The sequence below is a fragment of the Phymastichus coffea genome, unplaced genomic scaffold, assembly GCF_024137745.1.
Source record: "Phymastichus coffea isolate CEN01 unplaced genomic scaffold, Cenicafe_Pcof_1.1 PCOF00077, whole genome shotgun sequence".
Lineage (NCBI taxonomy): Eukaryota > Metazoa > Arthropoda > Insecta > Hymenoptera > Eulophidae > Phymastichus > Phymastichus coffea.
Genome location: NW_026706888.1, coordinates 61,526 through 80,265, shown reverse-complemented (window position 1 = coordinate 80,265; position 18,740 = coordinate 61,526). Strand labels below are relative to the sequence as shown.

The 18,740-nt window shown below is 34.0% G+C and overlaps 1 protein-coding gene across 1 annotated transcript in view; it reads right to left on the bottom strand.

Moving 5' to 3' along the window:
• LOC131668353 (hemicentin-2-like) overlaps positions 1-18,740 on the bottom strand; it is a 45,053-nt gene that overhangs the window by 10,166 nt on the left and 16,147 nt on the right. The window contains exon 2 of the mRNA XM_058942445.1: positions 10,491-10,699. Within this exon, the coding sequence (XP_058798428.1) occupies positions 10,491-10,699 (209 nt within the window). The remainder of the gene's footprint in view (positions 1-10,490; positions 10,700-18,740) is intronic.

Here is an 18,740-nt window from a genome sequence, read left to right as displayed (position 1 = left end):
AAAGGGAAAAAGTCAACTGGCAGAAAAAACTTTTTTTATTAAAGCTATTATACAAAGTAAATCACAATAATCAAAGCTCGAATCGTATAAGTGAAACTGGCGGGAAATCGCACGTGGCCGCGAGGTCATTACAAGTTGGAAGAAACAAAGGCTACCAAGCTTATTGTCTCTTCGTATAATTTTAAATACATTAATTCACACTTAATTTTGTACCCTACATACATACACACACATACACACACGCACAAATTGATAATCACCGTCATGGATGGTAAAGTGATTCACAATGAATCAATATTTAGTTTTTCTTTTCAAGCGACATTCATACGTTCACGAGTGTAACAGCTTTTTTTTTTAAAGAGATGGGCGGAGAAGCCTTACACGCTTAATGCAATATTAGTTGACTACCCACCCTTATCAGCATGAACAACTGATCAAGATCACAGTTGGTCCGTCGTAAGTCGCCGCCACGAGGCTCGATTTGGGCCTCACACATTTTAATCCGCATACAATTGGTTCGCGTGCAAGCGCAATTGAATAAAATATATTTGCGATGCAACAGCTTATATTTTTTTTAACTATAGGACCTGGGAATTTATGTCGTAAATAATAGATTTCAATTTTTTTAGCAGAATTATTGCATGTAGTTGAATGATAAAAATGTAAAAGCATATCATTGTAAATGCGACACTTAGTCTCAGGTGAATGTTTTTTTAAATATGAGTAAATTCACCAAAAAAATATCATAATTAAATATTGTTTTTCCGAATTTGAATGTACGTAGCATTTATCCAATGTACAGGCTCTTATTATTTTCATTTTATTCTTTTATAAAGTATGGCTTATTTGAAAATAATTTGAACTATCTTTGGGCATGCTGCTGATACTTTTTTTGTCCGTAGAATTGTTCGTAATATCGTAAATCTGAAATAAAATTCGAATTTTAAAGAAATTATATTCTTCATAGAGTTTTCAAAACATAAATATTTCGTAAAGCTGTAAAATTTACAGTATTATTATCAACGATATTGCTATACAGTTTTCAAAGCCTTGTCAGGATCCAAATTTTGAATGAAATTTAAAACACGATATGATTGATCCGTAGAATTCTAATTTGAAGACAGATAAATTCGGTTTTTATCAGAGTTCTAAAAATCATTGTAAATCACAATTATTAATCTTCTTATTATTGTTATTATTATTATTATTATTTTATGAATAGAATCGTATCTCTTTTATAGATAAAAGAGGGTTTAAGAAGTATTCCTGAAAATGGGCTTATTTCTGTTTAGTTTAATTCAGCAGATATCTCATAGAATGATAAAATGAAAGAATTAGATACCTGCCTGCTATATTTGAAAATTTTTAAATATCGTGCCTAATTAAGGTAGCTTTTCATAAAACTGTCCAATATAATCTAATAACTCTTCTGTTTGTTTATTGTTTGAATATTTTTTATCATTAATGGATGTGCATTAGTAATAACATTTTTGATGGTTTAGATAATTGAGTATGATACGAGTGTGTCATGTAAAGTACGCTAATTATCATGAATATTTCTTTTCACGAAAATAATTAAATCTTATTATCTGAATCCAATATATAATTTAGTATTTTTTTAGTAGATTTTTGAATTCAATGATGTAACGTACAAAATGGCAACTTTTGATTTAATTCTGAAAAAAGAATATTCTGAAAGTCATTAATTACTTTCAAAAATAAAAGTAAGCTTAAATTAAAATGAGAATTAAAGTTCTTATCACCCTGGAAAACTTGAGAATAATGCAGTTAAAGTTGTTTAATTACCTGGGTCATACGATGCTGAACTCGTTCTATACAATATGCGTAAATTTACGGCTCACGCGACACGATGTATATTTAAATACAGTAGGGTCAATATTACACGTGGCTGTATATCGCGCTTATCAATCTCGCTTAAGAAAATCAATGCAATTATCCAGTCACAAGTTTTATCACTGATAGAATGATAACATTCATCAAAAATCTTTTTGAAATCTCTACAAACTCTACGAGTTTGAAAAGACACGATAAGCGAGTGAATAAGACATGAAAAATAGCTCGTTCAATTCACTTGGAAATCGCCTATGCCTGAGACTCTATCTGTCCATTTAAAATGCACTTTCTAGTCTATCAGTCATTTCGACCTCGTGAAAATTTGCATTTTTAGCGCAAAAGTGACTTCTCACTCGCTCGTTTTTTCTTTTGGCACCGCGTAATTTATTGATCCGTTTGGTCTTTTCTCATGAGCACCGCCCTATCCTTCTCACTATAGCGTCGCCAGACAGAGTTGTCCCGGATGATGAATGTCGATCCCTCGCACGAGCCAATCTCCACGCTTACACCCGGAAGCAAAAAGATGCGCAAATGGCTTTTTATAAACGCGTTGTTCGCTCGGATCCCACAGCCAACGTATGTGTCTCGCGGCCCTGAGAAAGCTAGATCCCGCTCAAGAAATAACCAACGATATTACCTTTTTACTTTACGACTTATATAACGAAATTAGATCTGTAAATAAACTCCGGTTGCATTTCTTATCTTCATTTATCGGATTTGCATCTCTCCCGGAAAATTGATTTTCATGTTCGAGAAATTCTTTAATTTTTTTCTCGTTCATCCACGTATTAGATTTAACGTTTTACGATGGCTTCAGAACAAATGGTATATATTCATATAACAGCATTAGTAATCGAGTGTGTATATGTCAGAGAGATACAGAAGTTACAGCTCATTCAAAAATAATTTATTCTTCAATTCAATTTTGTTCTTTAATTCTTGTTCAACAATCACTTTTGTTTTTCAGTAATCATATTATTCACGATATGATAGAGAGGTTTTTTCGTTTCATTGATTTATAAACTTACGCTTGTAATATTTGGATATCGAAGACCGAAACTCGTATATTTTGTTAGTGCTATTGTACTCAAAACGTCAAGCTCTATTGTACGAACTCCGTGCCAAAGATAATGGGATTCCGATAATCGTGCGTGTTCCATAATTATTTTTACTGGTATACGGGTCGTTATTGATTTTTTCATTGTCTTTTTTTCGCTAACCCTTAGTAAATCTCATTCAATTTGTAATCGTCCTAAAAATTGGTGTAATAATTTCATTTTATCGACAAAAAAGAATAAGAAATTTCAAAAAATTGTTGCTTTCAATATTGTATGGATAACATAAAAAGAAATAAATTTTAATTCTTTTTGAAAGGAAAGACAACATTTTGCAACATTACTATTTATATATTTACTCTATATATTAGGTAAAATAAGAGTACATAATAGTATTGTAATTAATTAGATTACATTTACAACTTTTGAACGCAAAGATAGGAACGAAAAATTGCTCGAATAACTAACGAAATGCTGTTTACTTAACCGCAACAAACCCCAGAATTTTTTCCATTTTCAAACATTTACTCACTCAATTTACTTGGCAATGCGGAGGCATAATAATAATCTTCCACGAATAATTTCAAAAATGGAAGTTGCGCTATATAAACTTTTTACCTAAGCTTTTCCACTACAGCCTTCCCTGGAAAAACATAGTCATGTGGCATTGGACAGCAGAAATGTCCTACTCGCACAGTTGGGCGCGTTTATGATAATTTTTAGCGATATAGGGAGCTTAGTTCCACTCTCTGTGGCTGACCTACATCGCCTGTTACTACTTACTTGCTTGCTGCTGTTGCTACAGCGCTACTGCGTCCAGCTCTTGACACAAATCATAGCACACACATCCCTTTCCATTTCCACCCTCGCCCACCCACAAAAAAAAGAAAGAAAAAGGGTACAACAGATAAAGTTTCTTTTTTCGGCTGATTTCGTAACTGACGTGTAAATACATATTTTTGCTGAAACATCCAAGATTTACGATTAAAGCTCTGCTGGAAAGTGCACAAAATATAACGCTCTTGTCTTGACCTTTTTTGGAAGTTGAGAGTGGAAGCGACGAGAAAAAGAGAGTTTATTGTTCACTGAGAAAGTTTGACTCGTTGAATGATAATGAACGAGCGTTGGAAACTGAAATATTTGACGTCTTTGAAAATATTAAGGACGAAGATATCGCATTAGAGTGAAAATTTCAGAGCTTATACTGCTATTTCAATTAAAAATATTGTGAACGCTACGATTTTGTATTTGTCGCGCTAAGTAGATTGAGCGAATACGTTCCTAAATTTCGTTTATTCGTCTCGTTTAAATAGTCGAACGAATGCGCTCCTATCTTTCGTCTGTTTGTCGCGTCTAAGCGGTTTGAGCGTGTGCGTTTACCATTATTATATTAGATATAGTTTCCGTGTATTATTATTGTATCGGTGACAGTGGCGTAATAAAGAGATCGCCTTTTGTAATAATACCGGCTTACTTCTTTCACCTTTCCCGTCATCGCATTTGATTCGCGCTCGTGGGAGTTCGCGCCGGCTCCCTTTACCGGAATAGAGCCCACTTTAAATCGCAGAGACACAGCATTGGCGTAATAAGCTGCGAAATAATTTCCCTCTTTGCATTTTTTAAACGAAATATGCACGATCTTTTTGTTAACGCACAATGCGCATGCGTGCACGTCTAAAAGGGAGAGCGAGAAGCGGGGACTTCTCGGGTGTGAACTCCGCAACTTTGTGACCATAGTTATCTCGACGAAGTGGTCCAGACAAAGCTCCTAGGCGACTTTGTTGGGTTTCTTCATGACTTCATTCTCAAGAAGCATAACCACCCTGAGGGTCCACCGAACGACAGCTATCAAGCTATACATTGTCGTTCCAGAGCGAAGGCTGATTCAGTACCAAGTCGTTAAGGCGTTGGTACGTGCGTAAATAGTGAGCACCTTCTCAAACTTGGGCACGTGTGCGATTTCATGATTTTTATGTAAGGTAAGAGAGCTCTCTTGCGTCACGTGGTCTTCAATTAATTTAAGTAGGTGAGCCTAAGATACTGAGTTCTTTTTTTCTTTGTGTTTAATAATTAGCGAATTTATAGACTTATTGATACCTCGATGTAAAGATTTTTTTAAAAACATTACTTTTTTTGAAGCTTTCCCCTAATTTATTTTACTAAATAAATTGCTGTTTATTTATTTATGTTAAAAATTATTAATGGGTTATTATTTGCTGTTTGATACGTGTGTATCCATCTCCTTTTTGTTCTCTTATATAAGGTTTATTATTAAACTGTATTATTAAAAATATTTAATTTAATTATTAAAAATTATTAACTTTATTATGACGTTTAGATATAAATAATATAATTTTTTAAATTTCATTTTCCTAGGAATAATTCGTTATCATATCCAACGTAACTATGACAAAATTATGCAATCTTCTCCACTCCAGTATTATCTACCACATTATCTTTCATCAAATCACCAATGAATATTCATGTCTCTGGATTCAACGATGACGTCTATTTGAGCGCTATACTAATTATTACATAAAAGTCCAAAAGTATCTAATGTTTCTTCTATGCTCCTATTTAAAAATTGACAATTTATTTGTCTAATAAAAAAATCAATTTTTTTATTCTCTAGGTCGTTCCAGTATTTTAATCGATGATTATTTATCTAAATATATATATATATATATATATATATATATATATATAATATAAGGAGTTATCAATACCTATTCATCTATCAAAGTTTACCTTCCTTGAAAGATGTGTGTTCGCGCTATATGAGCTCCTTGCTCAAATTGTTTTTTCGTGCGCGATCTCTGCTATCACCAGTAGAAATTTTAAATCTCTCAATCAATAGCCGAACACGTATGGGGAAACCCCCAAAAAATCCAACATGTGTCACCGGGTGCATGACAGACAAGGTGCACGCTGGTGTCATAAAAGCGGGGACTAGTCGACGGTCGCGTCGGTTAGCCGAGGGCTTTAGTAAGAGAAAGGGTAAAAAAGGTCCGAAGTCTCCGTGCAAACCGAATGGAGGTAGGATAGTGCGTCGTCCTCTAAGATCCTGATTGGTCCTTGCATGAGACCCCAAACGAGAAGGAGGAATTTTCGCACACTCGATGCTGCGGAAAATCGTGAACAACAGTTAGTTGCCTCTGGAGGATAGACAAGTCTGCTTCGCTCTCTCTTTGCGCCCATTTTTTTTCGGGCCGATAGACTCTTGGATCTATGTATTAAGTTTGGTGTGTGATTTTGTGTGTGTACGAGAACGCTTTTGTTCAACAAGCTTATGCGAAGCTGTATCCGACCCGGTGTCGTACCTCGAGGTCTAAGGACAGGACTGCCTGCTGCCTTGGGAGAGGACGTGACGCGTACTCTGGGGTGTCCCTAACCACGCGGCTTTGCACATTCTCTTCTCGGTTACGACGTAGCGAGGGCTGACCCGTTACCGAGACGTTGGAGCTACCGAGTGCCTTATAGCATCCTGGGGACATCTTCCTAATCCATCGTCTGTGCGTGAGAACTTCACCCGGGTAAGCGTTAATCATTTGAATAGCCATTCAACTGCGTACTTATATAACCTGATCGAGTCTCATTTAATTAGTATCGTGACATTGCTCTGTTTTACCTTTGGTTCTGTTTATTTTTATTATTTGATTTATTGTATTTTTATGATTGTTTAAATGGCTTTTTCCCCACTTACGACTGAAATTTTTTATGCCGGCTGACAATCATTGTTTATTCTTTTAATAAAAGTACTTAATTAGAGAATGATTGATTCTGTTATTAATGCATAGTAAACCTAAGCCTTATTATAATAGTACGATATTATTCGGACTTGTTAACAAAGGTAACATTATTCATTTGACTTTGCGTATCCGATTCGTACTTGCACCTCTATCAAGTATACAACGTGTAAGGAAGGAGTTATAGAATAGTTATAGGGTGCTTAACGATAAGTATTGAAAGGATCAAGCGCGTCCGGAAAACAATGTTTTTCGAAATCAACCTATCGTTATGTGGTTACTACGCTAGAATTCATTATTTATTTCGTATTATCCCATTCGTGACGAGTTAGTGCAAAGATTAATAAGCTGATAGATAGACAGAGAGAGAAAAGAAATGTCACCTAATTTCGCGCGAGCTTTTTATGACTGTTATTTCGTTTTCATTTCAAAATACAAGTAGTGATGATAAGAAAATGGAATATCTACTGATTAAAGGAAGAGAGGTGAGGATTAAAGTCGAAGCTGAAGAAAAACGTTTAAGAGAGAGAGAGAGAGAGAGAGAGAGAGAGCGAGAGAGATCATCGTGCTGAGTCGACACTGGGCCAAGAGAGCTAGCGGAATCATTCCGCAATTTCGTAAAGACCACAAGCTCGAGCAAGTCGTGCATTCTAAATTCGCAACGGTGCAGACATCGAAAATTCGGAGGCACACGTGAGAGTAGTAGGTCTGCGGAGTAATTGTACACCTGGCGAGCGTCCCTCCTCTCTCCGACCTTTTAACGCTTTGGAATGTAAGTAGTTCTATATCGGACATTCCTCTGGGGTTAGGTCCGCTCATTCGCTGAGTGCACACGCCGAGACTGAAGTACTTACTAATGGAAGGGTCATATAAATCGAGCACCCAGGTCACGTAAATGTAATGGATTCCTTTTATTCTTCTTCTTTTCATGTATTTTCCACAAATGTGCAAGCAACGTAAAATACTCTTTCTACTTCGATCTTCGATACTTCGACTGATAAGAAAATCTTTAGAAATGGAATTAAATTTTTCATTACTGTATGTTGTTTTTTTTTTACAATCTTGTGCGAATCAACGAATCTATTAAAATAATATGTAGGTAGTTCGCATATATTTCAAATCAAACTAAGCTATATCTCTCTGGCTAATAAGTTCTTGATTTTCAAGTACAATTACTAGTGTTTATTCAACGGAGCATCGAGTTGGAGTGGAATTTGTCGGTTGATGAATTTGGTAAAGAATGATAGAACAGCGTGAACGATGAGCCTAACTTTATGATAGCTGATATAATGAAGTTTCTGCAGAACGTAAATTGCGGGATATTTATTTCAAAAACTTTAGCTCAGTAATCAGCTACATATATGCAGTGTGTAATTAAGGTGAATTAATTGAAACCACTTTGCTAAATTAAACAACTGAATTTCGATAATGATCTAATATATACATGTCACTTGATCCAATTACAATGATTTACGATTCTTATACCCTGGAATTTGAAAATAAGCTGTTATTCAAACAATACTTCAATAACAAGACTTTATACATCCCACAGCGTAAATTGATCGATCAAGATACGAATACCTGGCGATCTAGTTCGAAAAGGCAAACAGATGCGCTGCCCTCGAGGCAACGTGGATATTCGGCATTTTTCATCGATTTCACGCATATACACTCACGATATGATAGTCCTGGGGGGAACGTGCATAGGCATGACGGGCATAGATACCTACGCGTACGCAAGAGAAAATCAAATTGAGTTTCGCCGCAGTTGCAGACGCGCGCGGTCCGCTTAACGTCCCAATTGACCTCCCGAGAAAACTCGATTATTCCTCGGCAAATCGTCGCTCACCCAACTCCATTTCTCTCTCTCTCTCTTCTCTCTCTCTCTCTTCTCTCTTCTCTCTCTCTCTCTCTCTCTCTCTCTCTTCTCTCTCTCTCTCTTCTCTCTTCTCTCTCTCTCTCTCTCTCTCTCTCTCTCTCTCTCTCTCTCTCTCTCTCTCTCTTCTCTCTCTCTCGCTCTTCTCTCTCTCTCTCTCTCTCTCTCTCTCTCTCTCTCTCTCTCTCTCTCTCTAGCACTGTGTCTCTTCTCTATGGGTCTTTATAGAACGGATGCGACACCCGATGGGATATACGAGTACGCGCGACGATTCCTATTAGCCGAATTCAATATAAACGGAATGTTGCAGTATAAACTCGTGGTTGATTTGTTGGACCTGAGCTTATTCGCCTGTGGAATATTTTTTTATTTTATAAAACTAAAATCCAGAACAATTTCTTATTCGTGAATCATTTCATGTATAACCTATAAGTGTGTAGAACCAAAGTTAGTACATTTGGGTGTCCTATTTTCTAAATAGTATATATTGTAAATTTAATTTTTTTGGGAAGCAACACAAGGCCTGTTCTCGAATAAAGCACTCAACTCGATTATAAATTAACTGTCAAAGTATAAGCCTCATAAAGCCAATTAGAGCTACGGAAATTTCCATGATAACATTAAATGTTAAGTAGAAGTACGAAATAACAAGTCGATTCCCGTGACAAAGGAGCTAATGCAAAGGGCTTTTGTAGAAAGTAATTTTCTGCTTGCAATGCATAGTACACATTCAGTACATCTCTTTGTAGCATATCGTGCATTGACGCATTGTTGTAGAACGTAAGGGAAAGAGAGAGAGAGAGAGAGAGAGAGAGAGAGAGAGAGAGAGAATAGCCCAATCGAATGTTCGAATGATAGTATATTTCTCTGCTTTTTTTTTTATATTTCTTTGCTCTAAAAGACAGTTATTTTCTGTACTCGGGCTAATTCTATTTTCTCTGACTGCTAATATTTCTGCAATACGCATTGATCGGTGAGGGCACATTGTATATTTTTGAAATAGCTCAACTGATTAATAAAGTACTGTGCGTACTAAGAATAAAATATTCGTTCAATTATGCACGAGAGTAACGTAGACGTAACGTATATAGAAAGTTCTCCTCGAAATTGCACATCGAAAGAGTAAGAGAGAGGGAGAGAGAGAGAGAGGTAAAATTGCTGCGTGCATAGGAATTTCATCTAAATATTTTCTATACGAACGTGTGCTTGGTAAATTAATTACATTTTGTACTATAATGAAGATTTTTTTTCTGACTATACATAATCGACTTTGATATTACAAAGCAAATTCGTAATTGCAGCGGAATGGCATAGTTTGCATAACTATGTAATCATTGATGACTGCAGGTCACGATCAACTTGCTTCGACAGTTCCAATCATTTGTAGTTGCTATAAATGATATTGTTCTAGATAAAGAAGACCTTATCAAGTTAATATTTACATTCGAAATTGGAATATATTAAGGTGTTATTAATTTCTTCACCTAACAAATATTTCATCAGAAATTCCGTGGTGATCAAGAAAAAGGGCATAGATGTAATTTTTGAGAGATTAAAATAAAGTGGAATATGTTCACTCTTTCCTTCTTGAAACATCTACACATCCTTTTACATTGAAATATTGATTTTTGTGGTAGAATATTCAATTTTTAAATAGCTGTAATTTTAATGGGATATCTTTAAACTGGATATAACTATGAAAAATATACGTTCGAACATTTCTACATAGCTTTTCAGTATACGTTGTGATTTCCGTCCGAGATTATATTGCAAGCTCAAAATTTGTAATTCAAAATTATGTTTGAATAAAATAATGAGATAATATGTAAATAAAAATAGGGGCACTTATACAGATTCAGACGGCAAGCTCAAAAACATTTGCATGTAGCTTAAGTTTATTCGAAAAATCCTATAGATACTTTCATTTTGAGAGTTAAAAATGGCAAATTGAAAGCCTACCGTTTTATCACCGAGATTGTGTACTCTGCAGGTGAGATAGGCAGACTTGCCGACAAGTGCTGTAACATTGGTCGGTAAGCGGAGATCGAAGCTGGGCTCAAGTTTCGTTTTGGCATCTGCTGAATTGTCGAGCAGCTGCTGCCGGGGTCTGTTCGCACTTGAGTGCCTCTCGGCATTGTCCGTTGACCGATCACCGAGGCTCAAGGTGTCTGTAAACACATACGTCCAATAGTCAATAGAAACATAAAATATATACATCTTTATTTTGAGCTATTTAATATGGAAATATTGTTGTAGATATTATATTCCATTCTTTTACTTTATGAAAATTTTATAAAATGTTCATTTTAATATCGATTGGTATTTGGATAAACTTTCTTCCGGATAGACAGCAGTCAACGTTAGTATGTACAAATTTTTTTTTTCTTGAAAGGAGAGAGAGAGGAAATTCTAACTTTGCAATATCTACGCGAACGGTTGCGATGCATTTAGTTAATCCTCAATGTGCAGATCATAAATGTATAAAAAGTGAAGAAACAAATTTTTTTGTATGGTAATTTAATATCAAGCGTTTACTGAAACCGGTTTATTGAAGATTTAAAACGAATGAATACCAGACGAGTAAAGGTTAGTTTGTCACTTTCAAACATGTTTAAGATAAAAGACCGAGTGTAGTGTGCAAATATAATATATAATAAATAACAAGATGTGCTTTCGAATATTTTGAATGTGAGAAAGAAGACTAAAGTATGCACATTTTTGTATATCGAATGAGAAATGGATGTGACAAAGTGTGATGCAATAATGCTCGAACACAGCGATATAATGAACGAGAGCTATTCACGCATACTCGAACGCTCATATATCCTTTTGTTGAAAGAAACGCGCAGCGTACACATGTAATGAATCAATAAAGAGATGCCTAAGCGTCACGATGCCGTAAGCGGTCCCATGGTGAAATGATCGAAGTCCGCGTAAATGCGCAATATGAGCGACGCGGCTATATACCCGTGTATGATATGTATGCATGAGAGCTTGATAATGTATTAAGAGGATTCATTGCAGTGCCATCACATATGTAGATCGAGACATCGAGTTCCAAAAGCTGGTAAAGAATTTAATTCCCCTTTCGGTCAGTCACATAAATTGGACGGCCATGTGGATCGTATTCAAGAACGTGTATTAGTGGATCAAGTGACAAGCGGGAATAGACGACATATCATTGGTGGAGGGCTTGGAAAAGCCCCATTCCAACCTTTCAGGAAAAAACTAGTTAGATAAGTTCCGGCTTTCGAATTTGCAGATCGTTTGTATTTCAGCCGCTTTATTAGGGTCATTAAACTGTATTTTTCCTGAAACTCGGGTCATTACAACGAATTTTGTATTTTTTTTGTTTAAGGTAGCTCTTTCGCGACTGTGTAATCCAATTGAGTGTATATTTTATGGATTTGAACAACTGTTTCCATTATCTTACAATTATTAGTTGTAAAATCATAATGCAATTTTTACGAAGTATAAAAAGTATTATTTTTACAAATTAATTAGTTTCTACAATAAAGATATTATTTTGAGTACATCCTTTGATTAGATTAATGTAATTAGAAGTGCGACAACGTCGCATCATTGCATTAGTATAAAATGCTTATACTAATTATTATATTAATGCGTTGAAAAGAAAGAAAATAAGCAATAACAGAAAAAGGAAGCACAGTCTTCTAAAATTCAAGAAGAGAAAGACTTTGTTACAAATAATTTTATAAAAATATTTTTATTCTATCATTGGCAGGTCGAAAAGACGACGAACTAACGACGGAGAAGAAAATAGACAGCTGTATTTAAAAAATTTGTATAACTTGCACGCAGGCACACATCTTCAGATAGTACATATACTCGTATGAAATATTAATTATTAGTACAAAGAATAATTTTTGCAACTAGAGTCGATCATCTGCGAGTTCTATTGAGAGAGACTTAAAAAATTCTATTATAATATTCTGTATAAAGTTTCCTTAAATATCTGATTTTCATGATAGTTTAACTCTTTTTTTATCAGTTTTAATTCTTTAGAAACAGTATCGTTCACCTTTTCTGGAGACTTATATGCTGTAACCTTAATATTCGATTATTGATGACTTATCAACTTGTAAAAGTAATAGACTTGATAAATAAACATGATAAAAGTAAGCAAAGGAAAAACTCGTTGGTAAAGTTTACTTATTAAAATATAGTTCAATAGATAACTTTCAAAATATTAACTAGAAAAAAATACTCTTTATCGTGATGATGTTCATACATAAAAGTTGGATTAATCTTGTAAAAATGTACTATTAGCAAATCGAGTTCAGAAAATCTTTTATTTTGATAAAAGGTTATCCGATGCGAATGAGAGCGATAGTTAAGAACAATAGTGAAGTAAGCGAAAGAGTATAATAAGAAAACTCAGTCGAAGCTTTGATTACAATGAGTATCGGATAGTAAACTAGTAATAATTCGAGACGATTCTTGTTCAAGAATCAGCGCTGATTGGAACGACCACATTAAAGGAGTCGAGTGTGAAGAAAACGATGCTGCCAATGAACGCGGCACAAAGAAGTTATCCGGATGACTTAGAAGAGATAAAAATAAAAGGATATCTATGGGTGTGCCTGTGTGTATACACATAAGCACTTTATGACATACACATGCGCGCGCGCGAGTTATAAAGCATCCTTAGGAATCATCGTTACAAGTTAAGAAAAACGACTTTCCAAATTTCCAGATTCAACGTTTTTCCATTGTTCTTTTTACGTAACTCAACAAAAAAACTTAATATGTGAATTTTTATTATTTCATCTTATGAAGCTAAATGTTTTTCGAGTCTTTCCAACGTTGATCTTTAATTAATTTTTTTAAATTCTTAGACATTGTTAATTAATGTTAAGCTTCGTAATAAAACCCGGAAATTTAAATTTACAAAATTCTCGAGCATCATCATAACGTGCACTGGTAATAACAAATACCCAATATAATGATTACAAAAATACTAAAACGGCAGCAAGCAACAGCTCTACAACGCATTCCTCCGTTATGCGAAGTTAAATTTGTGTTTCTCTAGCTGTGGTCTCTTGAAACAATCCAAATCAGCTGTCACAGTTTATCGCACGTAACTTCATTGAGAGCAGAGGTCTCGGTTCATCGGTAGGATACGATCGGCCAGCAGCAGCAGCAGCAGAAGAGTGAGAGAGATGAGACTCCCCGAGGCACGAGCTGCAAGTTCAGATAACGAGCAATCGCCTGCGCGCGATGCGTGCAAACCTCTTCCCTCCTTTATTCCAGATATATTACAGTGCGCGGTCATGCCCGTGCTCGTTCAAAGTTCAGTGCGCAGTTGGTTCGTATAGCTGCTGAACTGCTTCCGTGGCGCTTTTGGCTTTGTCGCGCGCTCAAACTCTGCGATGATGGCCACCGCTAGCCGAAGCATTTCAAGCGAGCTCAAGCTTCTCTTCATCCCATTTTTTTTCTTCGTCTCATTTCTTGCTATGCGAGCGAATTTTTTCTTTTTGACTATTTTCATGAAAAACTAACAAAAAGAGCTTGTTATCTTTTCACACCTGTATTTGCCTATTCTAGCCTTTTAGAAGTGGTACTGGGTTGATGAGTTACTGTGTGTCTCTCCATTTCGTCCCTTTTTTTGTCGTTCTAACAAAACGGAAAATGGCGCAAATTGAAACGACTGAAGTTTCAGTGTCTCTATCATTGCTGAGAGCAAAGTTAACGAAGGCTTTTGTTAGAATGAACAAGAAGAAAAATTCTTTTTGGCTGCGGGTGATTATAAACACAGCAAAAGATGCAAAGTTATAGATAGAAGTTTCAATAGTACAATTAATACAAGGGGGCAGACTGATCCATTTGATATTCAAAGTATACAAAGAAACAATTTTAATTAAAATAGTTTGAGAATAATTATGTATTTTTGCAAAATCAAATCATCCGTGCATTTTTAGACTATTAGCTAAATTCTAAAATGTACAAACCAATCAATAACGATGGGTGAGTTTACTATACAACTACCGACTGTTTAAAGTCTTTTATTTCGACTTTGATGTCGATCTTAAAAGTGACTTTACATCAGCTAATAAAATAAAATGAATACAATGAAAGTACAGAAGAAATTTCAAAATGAAAATATCAATAAGATAAATATAATCTGTGAGATTATGTAATTAAAATGAATCATAAATTTTGCAGTTATAATATATCATAGAAATTCTATTTAATCATCAGTCACAGAAGCCACAATAGTGGCTACCTGATTTCTTTTATTTTTTTTATTTTATTACAAATTCTAATATCTTTTGCATTTTTAAAACATAAGAGACTTTTTTCTGAATCTATAACATTTGTTAGTTTATAATTATTTATAACTGTTATAAACATATTATATTTGCACTTTAAAATTGAAAAATATTGAATTGTAATCCTTTCAGAAACGCGATTCAATCTATTTTCGAAGTACAAATGTACGGTCCCCTCGTATTTTTCGACACTAATTCTGAATGCGATGTAAAAAATAAAATAATTTCAAAAATAACTCTTATAATAAAGTATAATCTACATCTATTTTCATAATATTAATTTTTTTTATTTATTGATTTATAAATTTTTTTACAATTATTACATTAAAATTTTTTGATTTAAAATTACTTTCTTTTAACCTTTAACACATGTGTGTAAGCTCTATAGCTACAGGTGTATCATATGTTTGAGGAACATTGTTGAATAGACAAAGTGGCCGGGGACATTCCTAATTTTCCATCTCTAACGTTAGAAGAGCCGAATTGAATAATCACTTCCGCGCTTGGGCCGAGGGGTTAGCTTGAAGTATGCAATCACTGCTAAACACGGAGACAACTAATTGGATTACGAAAACGTTTACAAATATTATATTTGTGAAAAACTGTTTATGAGATAATTATTCATAATGGCTTTATCAATTACTGTTCATTTTTAATTTTCTATTTTTAGGTTATAGATATATTTTATAAATTTTAACAAAAAATTTATCCATAAACAACAAATTAAAATGTATATTCTTATCTATTTTTACAGCTAAATACAAATTCGACATTATAATTTCTTCATAAACCTTTAGTTTTTTGATACTGTAAAAATTCACTACAAAAATGAATTAGGTTTCGTGTTGCAATATTGAAAGCCTGACAATCAGTAGAAAAAGTTTGAGGTTAAATTTATGTTTAGCCAAAACATATAAGAATGCGCATGTGGCATGTCTTTTGATGTGCTGATATAAAAAATCGTCACAGCACGATGTCGGGCCAGTTTCACCTTTTATATAATACCATGTAATTTAACCTTTCATATCTCCCAAAATATGTCGATTTTCTAAAATATCTTGACACCTACTTCAAACCATTAAGGATAAATTTCTCGCTGACAATTGTTCACAAGTACAATATTTGTTAATGTTTGTTTAATCCGAAAAGTTTGTTCCGAGCTCAGCAGCGATTACATACAATAAGCCAGCTCGACTAGAGTGTGGAAATGGTTATTCGTTTCGGCACTTTATTTTGACGCAGCCAATCAATCTAAAAACATCACAATCGAAAATCATCTGAACTAAGATTTATTTCTGTAATTTTCCAACATAATCTTTCAAATAAACAAATTAAATGATGTCGCATGAACATATTATAGTAAAGAAGCTTTATAGCATAAATAAATAGAATTTAAGATAATATCGTAGATATTGCTTATAACAATGAAAGTTTCTTTTTATTTAATAATATAATAAAATTGATCAGATAAGTATCACAAAAAAAAGAGAAGCAATAGATATGTTGATTTCTATGACAAATCAGCTGTAACAGTCATAAAAACATTTTTTTTGTACCTTTATGCCGACTTTAGGAATGGAATTTAGGCACCTCATATGAGTATTTTATGATCCAGAATACTGAATTTTAGAAGATTTATTTTGGCAAATAGCTAGGACGTAAATTTTCATACTTTCCTTTATAAAATGTATTATATAATTTTCTATGAAAATTGTATCACTTTGAAAAATCTTAAGACAATATAGGGTGATTAGAAACCAAAAAAATTTCAAATACTTTCATGTTACTCTCGTCAAATATCGAATTTCAAAGAAAGAAAAAGAAAACCAAACATTGATTTATATTAAGGGAGGCACTAACGAATTTAAATTAGTTTTTCTCAGTGAATTTTGGATCGATCAAGCATAATTATAGTTTAAAGTAAAGTCGTTATTCCAACTGCTAGTTGCTCCCCATAAGAAATGAATTTTCGTAAATTGCCCTTTGAATCAAATGATAAAAAGCACAAGAAATTCAAAATGGTGAGAAAAATTTATCAGAACAAAAGGAGTAAAGAAAGTCTGAGAAAAAAAAAGATAAGAAATATTAACAAAATTGAATTGCAAAAAGCGCAGCATCTTCGGTAGTGTTTATTGAGTAAATAAACGAATAATTTTCAAATATTCTTATAATATTTTATTTTTAAGTGGATGATATTTTATCAGTTCGGATTTTCTTACTTCATTTGGTATTTCATCAAGACTCCAATCAACAAAATTTTCAAAGCAAAATTTCTGAAAAAAGCAAACTAAGCATGTCAAGAATTGAAAATTGAGACTTATAAATGAAATTAAGATGTCAAAGAAAATATTTAGCACAAAATTTGATAAATTAAAAAAAGACAAACAAAATTTTGCAAAGAGTGTATCAAAAAGTTGTTACTCTAAATTTAATTTTGAAAAAAAAATCTTATCACATGTCAGTTATCATATTGTGAAAACGCTTTCGTGAATTTAAAATATAACAGCTTCTCTCAAGATATCTGCCAAGAAACAAAGTTAAAAAGGTACTGACGACTGAAAAAAGTATTAGAAATAATGTTATAAGTTTATATAATAAATACTATGCCAGTAAAATGAAAAAGTAGCGATGACGAAGAACAACAAATATAAAAAGTGAAAAGTAGAGCCTATTTGAAGGATGTATTCAACATTTTTACAAAATTTAAGGTTTACAGACATCATTTTTAACTCTCAACAGTCGATTTATTTAATAGAAATTGACTCATTTGTCATATGTTATGTGATTTTTAATATTATTATTGCCGTTTTAGAATAATGAAAAATTATGATGAGAGCCACAGAACAAAGCGTAGCGTGTAACTCAATTAAATCAATTGTAGGAGGGCTCGTTTAATCTCAATCTTGTTTTTCTTGTTAATTACTACGAATACATTCAGCACACGCGATACTTAGAATTTTTCTTTGCCAACTCACTCATTAAAATAATGTTAACTAAGTACGTAGGCGCATAATCATACAGCATTTATGTTTACCTTTAATTTACAAAAATAATTCCGTGAAAATAATTGTAGCGGAATGTACCAGATATGGTATAAAATGTTTGGAATTTCAATGAAGGAACAAGTGAAACCAAATTCTGGATTATTTATATCTGTTGTTATTAAACTATTTCTACAACTCTTTAAATCGATCAAATTATTAGCATGGAATTTGAAAACAAATAACAAAAAATCTTGCGTTTTATACAGCGTACATTAGAGAGTCGACTGAAATTGAATTTTTCACAACGGAAACCTTTTTCTAAAAAGTTGCATCATATCTCGTAATCTTTATCTGCATTAAGCCGCAGGATCAATCATGTAGCCATATAGTGAAACCGGCAGTGTAATATTGCGCTACACACGCGAGTGAGAGAGACAGAGCTATGCATGCATTTCGTTATCGAGGTTTGAGAGCGCCAGCGAGGCGTTTACAATTGTGACCTGGATGAGCTGTGTCGAGAGCAGGTCAAAGCGGGTGTCCGATTAATTACAGCCCAGGTTACGATGGCACAGGACTGAGTTTACTGGTTGCCCGTTGCGCGACTTTAATTGGACACCATCCACGATCATAGAATTGCGGCGGCGACGTGGGCGCGGACGCAGAAGAAGAGTGAGGAAGAGAAAGAGAGAAAGAAAAAGAAGCGCAGTTTACTTTCTGTGCTTTTATTTTTTCGCCTTCAGTAAACGACCTCGACGACGGGACCGTAATGAACGACGTTTGTGTAACGTAATTGCAGCATAGAAACCTTTGCCAATGTTTCTTTCTATAATTGCCAGGATGGGATTGATGAGCTCTCTAAAAAGTTTCACCGAATCGTTTGGTATCTCTTCTTTTTTTATTAAAAGTCCACGTATGTACTAATTACATTATTT